The sequence below is a fragment of the Typopeltis vanoorti genome, chromosome 25, assembly GCF_054136105.1.
Source record: "Typopeltis vanoorti isolate ZY-2024b chromosome 25, IOZ_Tvanoo_1.0, whole genome shotgun sequence".
NCBI lineage: Eukaryota > Metazoa > Arthropoda > Arachnida > Uropygi > Thelyphonidae > Typopeltis > Typopeltis vanoorti.
In genome coordinates, this window is record NC_143573.1 from 27299834 (window position 1) to 27314700 (window position 14867).

Consider the following 14867-nt stretch of genomic DNA (forward strand, 5'->3'; position numbering starts at 1 on the left):
TGCTTTAGCCATAATTTCGAACAACAGCTGCACTTAAGAATTCTAAGATGAAGTGCCATATCTTTCGCAGTAGGACATCTGCTGTCATGTTTCCAGTGAATCTCATTGGCATTGGGTTGGCTGTTGATGTAATTTGTTATTTATTTTGATTTTTTCCACCAAAGGCTAGGTTTATGGGTTAGCAGAACATAGTAAATATGGCTTGGTTTGAAGATAATAATATAACGGACTGGCCAATGCATGAAAAATTATTCTATGAGGCTAGTATTTTAAACAGTTCTGCATGATCAACAGAGGGTTTACTGCATAGACTAAATGTGTGTTTTTGCCTTTTTAAAAACAATAATTTTTTTTTAATATTACCTTTTTATTTGAATATTACTTGAATATGCCTATGCTTTTAGCAGTGTCATGTAGATGCTACAAGATATAGAAGATAATACTAAAAATAAAAGGAATTTCAAGAGTTGAAATTTTAAAGTTTAAAGAGTTAAAGTTGAACAACTGCAACAAGAGTACAAAGTAACTATATCAAAACAAATTAACAAAGCACACAAAACAAGTTAGAATTGAATGATATACACAGAGAGAATAGGAAAACATAAAATGAATAATTAATAAAAAAAAATTAAAATAATAAAAAAAAAAGCAACTAACTTGTAAAGTTATTAGTATGTATGGAGTATGAAAATGAGTCTACAGAATATACATTGCAGAAGTACAGAAGTCGATGCATTAATTTCAAATAATGAAATCAATGCATCTGTTTCTGTATTCTGTACTTCTTTACTCATGCAGGAGTTGTACCAGATAAGTGCACTTCTAACTTGCCTCGACAAAAAAAAGAGAGAGAGAGAGAGAAAGAAAACTTGATCACACCTTTTCAATCATGTGCTTGGATACCTTCCATGGAATTTGACTGTAATTTACCTGGTCCTTATTGTGCCAAAACTTGGCACAAACACAGTTTTAGGGATGCCATTGAAGCATCAATGGGTCATCCATCCTAATGGAAATGATGGACTGAAGATCTCTAAAATATGAATGGTTCACATTCAATCTTTGTAACGATATCCAGCCATCTCACTTTAATCCTTAATAGGATTAAAGGAGTTTCTAAGCTTACAGTAGCAAATTATATACCAGTCAGTATCTCAGGTGTGGTGGTAAAGTATTAGAAAAATTGGTAAAAAAGAGAATTCAAGAACGCATAGATAAAAAAATATGATACTGTATGAGAGTCAACATGGTTTTGTGAAAGGTCGGTTATGCCTTTGGTAATTTACTCATCATCATCATCAAATTCCTGCCATGTACTCTCAAGGGGTGTACAGGATATGATAGTACTACATGAAAAATTTACATCATTACTAACTTCCTATCTACAATTTTCCTCCAAATCAGTCTGTTACTTGTCAAGACTCCAACATTATCAGATCTTATATTTCTATCGTCTAAGGCACTTTGTACTGTATCATTCCACCTATATCTTCGTCTTCCTCTGGGTCGTTTTCCTGCCAACCTCGCAGAGAACACTTGTTTTGCTAATCTTTCACTCGCTCATTCTGTTTAAGTGACCATACCACCTGAGATTAGCTCTGCTAATGCATTCTTGGATGCTGACAATGTCAAGTTCTTTCCTAATATCCTCATTTTTAATATGATATTGCCATTGATGCCATCTGTTCACACCTCTAATCTTTCTCAGGACTCTCATATCTACAGTCTCTAGCCTTTGGTAAAGTGTTTTACTTCTGACCCAGCCCTCAGATCCATAAGTTAAAACTGGTTTGAACACTGTCTTGTATACAGCTAATTTAGTGTTCCGACTAATTTAGCTTTTTATAATAGATAACAGCTGAGTTGGATAAAGGAAATGGCTACAAAATGATTTTGCTGAATTTTGCAAAGGCATTTGACTGAACACCATATGAAACACTGTTACCAAATTAGAACAAATGGGGATCGATATGACACTGGTTAAATGGATAAGAGGGTAGCTACTGGACAGATATCAAAAAGTGGTAGATGGAGGGACAGAATTGAGGCAAAAGCAGGTGACTAATAGTGTGCCACAAGGTGCAGTGCTAGGACCATTGCTGTTTAATTTATTCATAATGATATAGGAAATAACCTGAAAAGAGATATTCAGTTGTTTTGCTGATGATGCGAAATTAAGTAGAGATAGTTAATCAAGAGCTTGCAGGACGATTTAAATAGGCAGTCAGTATGGCAAAAGATAAGGGGTGTCAGTTTAATGTCGAGAAATGTAAATTTATGCACTTTGGGGTAAATAGATATATTTACCCCAAAGCGCATAATTTACATCAATAAGATAAACAAGCTGTTTATCTTATTGATGGCACTGTACTCCAGGAAATAGATGAAGCTAGAGATTTAGTGGTGGACAGAGAGTTTAAGTTTAGAGGACATATTGGTAAGGTAGCCCATAAGATTGTCTATTGAAGAACACACTAACAAGTAGAGATAAGGAAGTTGTAATTCCTCTTTATAAGGCCTTGATATGCCCACATCTGGATTACGTGCTAAGTCTGGTCCCCTGAGTTTCTTGGGGATGTGGAAGTGGTAGAGAGGATTCAGAAGTGAGTGGCCTGTGGAATGTGCCCTATGAGGATAGATTGAATGTGTGTGGATTACAGAAATTGGTTGATAGGAGGAAAAGAAGGGATATGATAGAAGCATTTGAGTCTTAAAGAATTTTATAGGATAGATGCAGGAGAAATGTTACAGCATTTGGCTAGAGGAACCAGAACAAAGAGAAGTTGAATAAAGGTGTGAGGGCTAGATTTTTTGCTTAGAGAGTGGTGAATGAGTGAAATGGGTTGCCAGAATTTGTGAGTACTTTTTCTGTTAATGGATTCAAGGAGAAGTATGATAGATTGTGTGGTTAGATTTGGTCTCCTGCGATGAGTCTTCAGACTCTATGGAGGTGCCCATATAATAATAATAATAGTACAGTATATCCCAACAAACAGCAATGAAGACTGCAGCAATAGTTTTTAATCCATTTAATTAAAATAGGAGGACTCTAGGTCAGTTAGTTCACAATTGGATATTAAAACTAATTGAGGACATTAGGTTACAATTTTCAGTTATTGACACCAACTTTCAAACCCATAGGTATAAGTACAGGTGCATGACAAGAAGAGAACCATAAGCCATCACAGATAAGGAATTCCAGCAATGCTTAGAACCAGTTAATAATGAAATTCCAATACTCTTTAAGAACAGAGGTCCCCAAAATGGGAGTATTACCCCCCCCCCCCCACTCCTCCTTGGGAATAAGGGCAGTTTCCTGTAGGGGGAGAGGGAATGTTTTTAATATATATTAGAACAAATGGCAGAGTTCTGTAGACCAATCAGTATCTAAGGCGAGATGGTGGTAAAAGTACTAAAAAAATTGGTAAAAAAGAGAATTCAAGAATGGGTAGATAAAAATATGATACTGTATGATGGTCAACACGGCCTTAGTAATTTACTAACTTCTTATAATAGAGTAACAGCTGAGTTGAATAAAGAAAATGGCTACATAAAGATTCTGCTGGATTTTGCAAAAGCATTTGACAGAATACCACATGCAACTCTGTTACACAAATTAGAACAAATGGGGATGGATGTGACACTGGTTATGTGGATAAGAGGGTTGCAGCTGGACAGATAATCAAAAAGTGGTATACAGAGGAGCAGAGTCCAAGGCAAAGCAGGTAATGGGCTGCAAGGTTTAGTGCCTAGGACCACTACTGGTTAATTTGTACTTAAATAGTATAGGAAATATTCAGTTTGCTGATTATGCAAAATTTGGTTGAGTAATAGTTAATCAATTCGATGTGGGGAGCTTTCAGGACGATTTAAATAGGCTTTCAGCATGGGCTTGAAGATATGGGTGTCAGTTTAATGTAGAGAAATGTAAAGTTATGCATTTTGGAAAATAGATGACAAGTAGTATACCACATCGATGGAACTGTACTCCAGAGAAATAGAGATTTAGTGGTGGTAGACAAAGATTAGAGGACATATTGCTAAGGTTGTTGAAGTTGCCCATAAAATTACTTAGCTATTGAAGAACACAAAAGTAGAAATAAGGAAGTTATTATAGAAGATAAGGATACTTATTTGTCCATATCTGGATTACTGTGCTCAAGTCTGGTCTCCTGAGTTTCTTGAGGATGAGGAAGCAGTGGTGAAGATTCAGAGGCGAGTGACCAAGATGGTGAGTAGTCTGTGGAATGCTCCTCATGAAGATAGATTGAAGGTTGTGGATTGCAGAAATTGGTTGATAGGAGAAAAAGAGGGGATATGATAGAAACATTTAAGTTACTTAAAAGGTTTTATAGGATTGATGCAGTGGAAATGTTTCGGCATGTGGCTAGAGGGGCCAGAACAAGTGGTCATTCCTGGAAGTTGAATAAAGGTGTGGTTAGTAAGGGTGTGAGGACTAGATTTTTTGCTTAGAGAGTTATAAATGAGTGGAATGGATTGCCAGAGTCAGTTGTGAGTGCTTTGTCTGTTAATGGGTTCAATGAGAGTTAAGATAGATTTTGTGGATAGTTTGGGTCTTCCGCTATAAGTCTTCAGACTCCATGGAGATGCCCATACAATAAAAAATAAAGGACTTATATTATATTATATTATTACCTTTATATTATTAAAAAGAGTATATGTTTACTCATAATTTGCATGTTAAATTTGTTTATTTGTACTTGTTCTGAAGGCAGGGTGGAATGAGATTTAAGAAATGTTTTAAGGGATGTGTAAGACATAAATGTTTCGGAATCTCTGCTCTAGATAAGTAATCCCAGGGAATTTCATTGGATTAGCTATTGATGCAATTTATTTATTTTATTTTATTTATATATTTTTTGCTTTGCCAGAGGCTAAGATCATTGATGGCATTATTAATTTTGTCAACCATTTACTTGAGTGAAATGTTTAGTTTGCATCTTTGTATATATACATCTGTTGTGGATAAGTTTAATGTGAAGGTTTTAAATGGCAAGTAATTAATTATGTTAGTGTGCTATGTCTCTATAAATTTGTTTATACTGATTATTGATATAATGCAAATCAGTAGTCAGTGGAATTTGTCTGTATTAGTATATATGTATATATAAATAACTGATTTTCAACCTTCCAATAAAATTAATAGTGTTTTCTCTTTTGATTAAAGGTTGCTTGGACTTTCATTACTATTATGACAGTTTTCCTTATAACATACACTTTTCATTGCACCTGGGTTACTTCCGAAGCATACTCATCTCCTTCCATTGTACTGTCAGCCCGTAGCCATGATGGATCTCGTATTATTTTTGATGATTTTAGAGAAGCTTATTATTGGCTCAGGCATAACACACCTGAAGTGAGTTATGAATATATGTGATTCTTCTTAAATTTATTGCTAAAGGTTATTAAAGTAATCAGTGCTATTTGCTAGTTTGAACTATTTCAAAAAGAAATGTTTACAAAAAAAATTTTAATTATGCAGCTTTATTTATTATGATTATAGTAAATATTATAAAACATGCAACAATGAATTTCTAATCTACAGAAATTCTTCTCATCATGGGCAAGTTAATTGTTCTGACCACTGGTATATCCATCATCTTTACTTTGATCTATGTAAAGATGATGCTATACTTTTTTTGCTGCCAGGTATTCTTTATCCACATCTGTTAAACAGACTGTTTATTCATCTTCAAAAGTGTCTTGCTATGGAACATAGCTGGCAAATCAGACTGCTACTTAGATGTTTCCACCATTATTTTTGTGGTGTTAATTATATTTATTGATCTTATACTGTTTTATTTTATTTGTTATAGCTGTTGCTATAACAAATACCATTATAACAAGCTAAATTATTATAGCAAATTCTATGATAACAAATTCAATCACTGCAGCAAAAGAACTGAAAGTTCCACCTATAGCTGCATATTTATATTCTAATGGAAATTCATTATAACAAATTATTCCTATGGTACCAACAAGTTCGGTAATATCGGTCAACTATAATAAGACTAATTGTGGGAGGTCACTTGGACTCTGGTGACATTTTGTTAGCGACAGTTTTATTCATTTCCCTTCATCTGTTCATCCTGTGAGACAAATATGAACACCAATGTCATATTATAATGTTCATCCACTAATAAGACTTTTCTTTAAAAATCAATAAGGGCATTTCTGTGCTGTTAGAATAACAAACCAGAGTTAGTGTACTTTATCTTCTTGTGATCCAACATTTTTATTGGTATTTTAGCACCATTTTAGATCACAAGAAAATAAAGCACACTAACTCTGATAAAGTTTTTGAAATTCATTGACTGCAAATTTGTGAAATGTGAGAATTTTTTATATTCATTTAGCATCCTCTGAGATTTATGAAAGGTTTCTGATGTTCAAAATTACTGCATAAGATGCTGATACCATCTTCTTGTTTCATATACAATCATACTGGATGATTACAATTCCATTGTACCTTTTTATGTGAAACTCACCACCAGAAGATAGTAAATAAACCTATAGTACATTAGTACTATGGGTGGATAGTTTTTACATAATCCAGAAACTCTGCTCAGATAGGGAACTTTTTCTAGCCAACTTCAGGTCCAGTAAGCAGAGCAGTGGTGTCACACAATGCAATGATATTCATCTTCAACCTAAAGACATACATAAATATCCATATCTAACCTATGACAGGATTCAAACACACACCCTATTCGTTGGAGACCAGGAACACTAATCACTCAGCTAATGAGGCCAGCTCTTCCAGGTTTCATTATTTTTCCTCTTCAGGTACAGTGATGTGGGAAAATTTTAAAATGAGAAATTATACATTTGAGACTTATGTTAAGAAAAAATATACTAACTCTGATAAAGTTATGAGGGTATCAGTTGCTGAATGGAAAAAATGTCAGCAATACATTGGGAATCTTTAAAAAAAGGTGCTTAAATAAGGTGGTATCTGAATGTATCCCTAGTGTTTGAAGAATAAATTGGTTGGGAGAGAAATGGATGTGCAACCTTATTAAGCAAGAGATCCACAAGAAGAAGACAATGTGGAAAGAATATTGTGAGAATAAGAGTGAGAGGAGTTATGAAATATACATAAAGTGAAGGCCAGAAAAGTAATAAATATTATGCAGAAAGCTAAATTGGAGTATTAAAATAAGTTGGCTATGCAGACTAGAAATTTGGGCAAACACTTTGGGTGATCCAAAAGAATTTTATCATTATGCCAGAAGCAAAAGAAAGAATGTGGAAGAATAACTTTACCAAGAAGCTAATGAGATTGTTAAATTAATGAGTGCTCACTTTGCTAAGATATATCAACCAGTATAAGTAACATAGTGCACAGTACTACATTGGATGAAGAGTTAGAGGTGCATGAAATTGAGGTTGAAGAGCTGTTGCATAACCTGAATAAGAATTTTTCAATAGGGACAGAGGGAATATCAGCATGTTTACTAAAGAAATGTTCAGCCAAATTGGCTAGGCCAGTTCATTTTTTTGTATAACTTGAGTCAGCTGAGGAATGGAGAGAATGTATGATAGTTCCATTGTACAAGGGTAGTGCAATAACTGATGTGTCTATCTACCAACCTGTCAGTATCTCTTGGTGTGGTAATGAAAATTTTAGAGAAGTTAGTAAAAACTCACATACAGAAATAGGTAGACAAACAAGCTATACTCTGCAAGGAGCAGCATGGGTATACTAAAGGAAGGTCACGTTTTAGCAATTTGCTCATATTTTATAACAATGTTACGGCCAAGTTGCATAAAGAGAATGGATACACTATGATAATGTTGGATTTTGCCAAGGCATTTGATAGGATACCACACAAAAGGCTGTTGCATAAACTGGAGAATATGGTATTGGAATATAAACTCTTGACTTGGATCAGTGGATGATTGAGACGGATATCAAAAAGTGGTATACAGTGGGTGTGAATCTGCTAGATTTAAGGTGACCAGTGGTGTACCTCAGGGTTCAGTCCTTAGGTGATTGTTGTTCAATCTATACATTAATGACATTAGGAAGGGTCTAACAAGTGATGTGCAATTGTTTGCCAATGATGCAAAGATAGGCAGGGCAATCAGAATTGGGCAAACAAAAATGGCTGTTTAATATTAGTAAATGTAAAATTATGCAGTTTGATGCGATGATATTTCCAGCATTATGTTATATTAGCAGGATTATACTACAACAAGCTGATGAGGCTAGGGATCTTGGCATAATTGTGGATAGGAATTTGAATTTCGAAGGTCATATGCAAAAGTTTCAAATACAATGCGGAGGATATTGAAAGTTTTCCAATTTGGTTATACTATAAATTAAAGATGCCAAGAAAAATTATATTCTTGGTTTAATCCTTTATCCTTAACAGTTTGCATGTGAAGTAACTTCACAACTGGGCAACTCGTTATAGACTTCACATAACTTGCCTTAGTATCCCATAATGTAAAGCACACATCCTTATAGACATGTATAATGCTATGCATTATGGGAAAGGTCACTACCTAGACTGGTTTGGACCTTTATTGAGGCCTCATCAATTGAAGCCAGACCCAGACTTATTAAGTCTTGCATCTAACTCTAATCTAGAGTATTTTAGTAATAAGATGTGACACCTTTTGGCTACTACTTGTATATGGAAATATGACTTCTGCATTGCTTCAACCTTGGTATCACTTCTGGATCTGGTTCCCACTGATAAGACCTCAAAAGGTTGAAACCAGTCTGGGTAGTGACCTTTCCCATAATGCATAGCATTATACATGTCCATAAGGATATAGGCTTCGTATTATAGGATACTAAGCCAAGTGATATGAAGTCATTAGCCTCTATATACAAGTAGCCCAGTCATGAAGTTTCTTCATGCACAAACTTTGTATGCTTACACTTGGATAAAGGATTAAACCAAGAATATAATTTTAATTTACAACTCGGAGGATAATTACAACGTTGAAGCCCTGTTCATGTAAATTTGACAGTTTCGTAAGGAAAAAGAAAATCTTCTTTGTATCTATTAAATTTAATGAATTGACAAAAAAACATTACAGGCAGAGTTAATTACAATACTATCAACAAGATTTACTCAAAATAACCACCATTAGCATCGATCACAGCTTCAATTCTGCTTCGGAACCTCGAACAAGCTGATGCTACAGTCTCCCTGGGAAGGGCCGCAAAAACTGTTTTAATTTTATCCATTAACTGGGCTTTTGTATTACTGGAAGTGCGATTGGTGTCTTTTTCAACTGCGCCCCATACAAAATAATCCATGGGGTTAAGGTCTGGGGAGTTTGGAGGCCAAACATTTGGACTGGTGAAGTCGTAGAAATTTTCAGACAACCATTTTTGACTTTTCCCAGAGGTGTGGCAAGGGGCCGAATCCTGCTGCCATACATACGGCCTACCATTGGCTACCCTTGTTATCCAGGGCTTGACTACAGTTAGCAACTCCACGAACAAAGCCCGAATTCCAATGCCAGGGTTCTTCAACACCTGTTCCTGCAGATTTGCGAGGAATTCTGCTGTACGAACGCAATCAGATCGTCTGCTAGGGATCTTTCTTCTTGCTACATCCTCGTAGTCACCATTGCAAGTCTCTAGTTCATGCCTGATTGTTTTTACTGTATTCAGGGAGCATTGGGCAGCAGTCGTAATATCCTTATTTTGATGGCGGGCACGAATCATCATGATACAAGTTATTCTCTTCCATGATTCAGGTGGGTTCCAGCTATCCATCCTTTCTGACATCTTGTATATGAATGAAGAAGGGTCCAAACTTTTAAATGAAGAGAAGTGTGTGTTAATACATGTAACTTTGGAAAAATATAATTAATTATAAATATGTCAAATTTATCCCGAACACCCTGTATGTATTACAGACTCTAATTAACAGGAGAAAGAGGGGGTGATATGAATGAGGCCCATAAACTTCTGAATGGGTGTTATAGGATATCGTCTGATGAAATTTTTTGTCATGTGGGAGGTGGGGAGAGAACACGGGCATCCATGGAAGTTTAAACTGGTTCGCAGTCAATAAAGGAGTAAGAGCTAGATTTTTCTCTCAGCAGTGAGTGAGTGGAATATTTTGCCTCTAGGGTTAGTGAGTGCATCTAGTGTAAATGAATTTAAGGGAAGGTATGATAGCTGGTTTGGTGATTTATAGTCTCCCTCGATGAGTCCTTGACTCCCTGGAGGTCTCAGACAATAATAATAATGTATTCTATGTTTCCACAAAAGGTGCAACGAAGAGGAAGCAGAGTTTTTTGAATCATTATAGAATGTGGCTAACATGAAGGAATAGCTGGTTCTTTTTGTAGATCTAAACAGTAGAGTAGGAAATGACTGCTAGAGTTATAGAAATTTTTGGGGAAAATTCTCCAAATTTTCCCAAATTAGTAAATCTGTTTGTTATCTACTTTTTTTCTAAGGTGAATTGGATCCTAGGATGGAGTGTATTCATTTTGGAAAGAAACTGCTGTAACTTGGAGAAAGAGCCATTTTTATAATTTTCTGCTATTGTTTAATTGCCATTCCATTTTTTTGTATACTGAAGATGCCTATGAAACTTAGTTGAAAATTATGGAAATAAATGAGGTTTTAAAATGAGTTTCCTTCATTTTTATAGTTTGTAGTTGTTACTCACAGTATACCAATATTGAAACAAAGACTTTACAGAGAGACTACTTCTAAAGAATGTGCTACATAGAGCAAACCTTTAGTAAAGGGGGCTAAATACATAAACAAAATATTTCTAAAATGTTACCCCAGGTCTTATCTGCTGTAAAATAAAAGAAATTTATCAGTTGCAAAACCTTATCAGATTTACAAGTACTAGAAAATCTCTTAATTTATCAACTAGACAAAGAAAAAAAAAATCCTTAGAATTGATTTTCTTATTTAAGAAGACTATCAAGAATACCACTCAACTTCTTACAACATGTTTTTAATTCAGATCATCATCATCATCAAATTCCTGCCATATACTCTCAAGGGGTGTACAGGATATGATAGTACTACATGAAAAAAAATTACATCATTACTAACTTCCTATCTACAATTTTCCTCCAAATCAGTCTGTTACTTGTCAAGACTCCAACATTATCAGATCTTATATTTCTATCGTCTAAGGCACTTTGTATTGTATCAATTCACCTATATCTTGGTCTTCCTCTGGGTCGTTTTGCTGCCAACCTGGCAGAGAACACTTGTTTTGCTAATCTTTCTTCGCCCATTCTGTTTAAGTGACCATACCACCTGAGATTAGCTCTGCTAATGCATTCCTAGATGCTGACAATGTCAAGTTCTTTCCTAATATCCTCGTTTTTAATATGATATTGCCATTGATGCCATCTGTTCACGCCTCTAATCTTTCTCAGGACTCTGATATCTGCGATCTCTAGTCTTTGGTCAAGTGTTTTACTTCTAACCCAGCTCTCAGATCCATAAGTTAAAACTGGTTTGAACACTGTCTTGTATACAGCTAATTTAGTGTTCCGACTAATTTCTCTCTTATTCCATATGAATTTATTCAATTGACTTCCCACCATACCAGCTTTGCTGATTCTGTTGTCTATTTCTATATTTAATTTACCATCTTCAGTAAAAATTGTGCCTAAGTAGCTGAAATGTTTTACTTGTTCCACAGGTTCTCCATTCACAACACAGTTGACATTTTCAATGATTCTGCCTATTTTCATTGTTTTTGTCTTTTTATTGCTGACCTTCATACCATATCTATTACAACAGCTATTCAATTTAGTCAGAGACTAAATTGATCATGATAATTTAAATCACAAATATGATTCACTCATGAGTCTCATTATGAGCAGCGTTCACATAATGATTTCTGGCTGTTCACTAACACAGGAAGAGTTTGTTTTATTAAAAGGTTATTACTTTGTTGTTTCTCCCACATAGGTACCTTTTATGGATTTTTTTCACATCATAGATAGAGGCCTTCAGTTCTAATCTCCTAAAATAGGTTCTCTGCAAAAATTCTTTTCAATGCTAAATCTCCTCATCCTAACCTTTCTTTTATGAATTTAAAGCTCTGAAATCTTTGAAGAAAAACAATTTTATTTTTACCAAGCAGACAAAGGAATGGCTGTTGTTGTTCAAGATAAAAGGGTATGGTAGAAAAATGTCACTATTACTTCGAGACTATCTTTCATCTGATCTTACTTGTACCCAGATGAATAGTCTTAATTCTCTTATTGATAATGTTTCTATTTGGGATTAAGAACAGAGGAAAAATATTAAAACTTTCTATACTTCTCCACCTAAATTTTATGGCTTACTTAAAGTTCATAAACCTAGTGTTCAATTAAGACTAGTTGTTAACTGTATAGGATATTCCACTTATAAGTTATTAAATACTTATCTAATTTACTTGCTACTTCTACTAGAAGATCTTCAATTTATGTAAAAGAACACTTTGGATTTTAAGAACATAATTTCTGATCTTCATCAAGGCCCTTCCAATGTTATAGTGAGCTTAGCTGTTGTGTCTTTGTTTACTATATTCCTTTATCAGACACCACTTAATTACTCTAACAATTTCCATTGAATATTGTAAAATTATATGATTTTGCTATATACTCTGGTTATTTCAACTTTCAAAACAAATTATATCAACAGATTGAAGGAATAGCTATGGCAGTTCTATTTTTCCAACCATTGTCAACTTCTTCATGGAACATTTGAACAAAGTCTGAAAATATTTTACCAACACATTGGTACAGATACATTCCGAACAAAATGTAGCTCAGAGGAAGAGCTACATTTTGCAATGTAGCTCTTCCTCTGAGCTACAGCAGAGAAGAAGCAGAGGGGAGAAAAAAAAGTAGATAATCAAATAGCTTTTTTAAATCTAGTAATTCTTTGTCAACCAGATGACAGCATACAATTTTCAGTTTTTCGGAAGAAGACTCATCCAGGTCTCTATACCCCTTCTGTATCTCACCACCATCCCAACCAAAAGGTTGGGAATATTAAGACCTTATTACATTGTGCTCTCTCTGTATGTTCTGATGAACTTTTACAGAAACACTTACAACATTTTAAATCTACCTTCTTATCAAATAGTTTCAATGATTTTGTCATCAAAAAAGCATTTAACTGTTATAGATTCTCTGCTTCTTCTACTCCAGAAAAAATAACTTGCATTCCTATCATTTTTGTGCATGGCATTTCTGAATGTGCAGCAAACATTTTAAAACCACTGAACATTTTTGTGCCGTTCACTCCATCAGAAGAATCTCCACCTTTCTCGCATCTCTTAAGGATAAGCTTATGCTTTTTTGTTTTCCAGGCATCTAACAGATTTCTTGCTTTTGTAGTAGCTTATCTTATTATGGACAAACAGGAAAATCTGCTTTTATTTGTCATGAAGAACATAAGTATTATATTAAATATTATGAGCCTATACACTCTGATCGTGCTTAGCATGCTATTGTTATTATACATTATTCACACAATAATTATCATACATCTTAAACTTATTCATTGATGAAGCACTCACAAACACCTCTGGCAGTCCATTCCACTATTCACCACCCTCCAAGCAAAAAAATTTATTCCCAAATCACATTCTTACGTAACTTCCACAGGTACCCTATTGTACTTCCCATTCCTGCCATGTACTGAAAAGGCTTCAGTATTTATCCAATAAAACCCCTTTAGTAACATGCTTCTATCATGTCCCCATTCCCATCACCACTTTTTTTTTTTTTTTTTTTTTTTTTTTATCCCTCACTTGTTAGCTAACTTTTCAAGCCCACAAACCATCACTCTGCTCTTATAGGGAGCATTCTATAGTCCTGTCAATCTTTATCACTCGCCTCTGGATCCCCTCCACCACTTCATCCACACAGAAGCATAAAAAAACAACCTCATCAGGGAACCAGGGTGAACAGTGAAAAGTTAGCTATGGATCAGCAGAATTCAAGATTGGTGCTAGCAACATAGGAAGCATCAGTGGAAAAGAAATGGATAAGTAAAATATTGATATAATAGGTTTGGCTGATAATACAAAGAAGGTAAAAACAAGTGAGATTTTTCTAAGCAACAAATACAAAATGTTGTATTCAGGCAATAATAATTGGGGAAAGCAAGGAGTGGCTATAATATTCAGCACTAAATACAAGGATAATCTTCTTGAATGGCAGGCAGTATATCAAGTAGAGTGATGTGGGCAAATTATCTGAACTGAACAATGAGACTTATTTGTGCCTGTGGTCCCACAGAAGGTTCTACTAAAAAAGAAGAGGAATTTTTTAAGGCATTAGAGAAGGCAGCTGACACAGTGAAAAAGAAAAAGTTGGTCCTTGTTGAAGATCTAAACAGCACAGTAGGAAACGATTACCAGACATATAGAAATGTCTGGGGAAAATTTGGAGACAGGAGCAAAGATAATAATAATGGTTGGTACTTGCTGGATTTCTGCTCAGGACATGGATTAGTTATTACTAACACAATTGTTATTACTTAATACAATAAGTAATAACAATAAGTTATTACTTATTGATAGTGATGTTTTCCCACTGCTTCAGGATACAAAAGTATACAGATGATTTGAAATTAGAAGTGATCACCATTTAGTTTTAAGTAGAATAAAATTGAATTTCATATTGAAAAGAAGAGTGTGTAAGGAAGTTTTAAAATGAATCAAAGTTGAGCAGCTTCAGATGCGAACTGTAGACTAAAATACAAACATTATTCAGGAAAAAATGTTTGAAAAATGAGAACCAAATCGTGGAAATTCTGTGACAAACCCTTGAAGAAAACATTAATTAATTCAGCTAAGTATTGGCAGGGTTGTTCAGAACTCCATTTTGGACTT

At 34.7% G+C, this 14867-nt stretch overlaps 1 protein-coding gene across 1 annotated transcript in view; it reads left to right on the plus strand.

Moving 5' to 3' along the window:
* The window catches only part of Stt3A (catalytic subunit 3A of the oligosaccharyltransferase complex), a 226581-nt gene that overhangs the window by 188708 nt on the left and 23006 nt on the right, over positions 1 to 14867 (plus strand). Inside the window, exon 12 of the mRNA XM_090414768.1 lies at positions 5189 to 5377. Within this exon, the coding sequence (XP_090270894.1) occupies positions 5189 to 5377 (189 nt within the window). The remainder of the gene's footprint in view (positions 1 to 5188; positions 5378 to 14867) is intronic.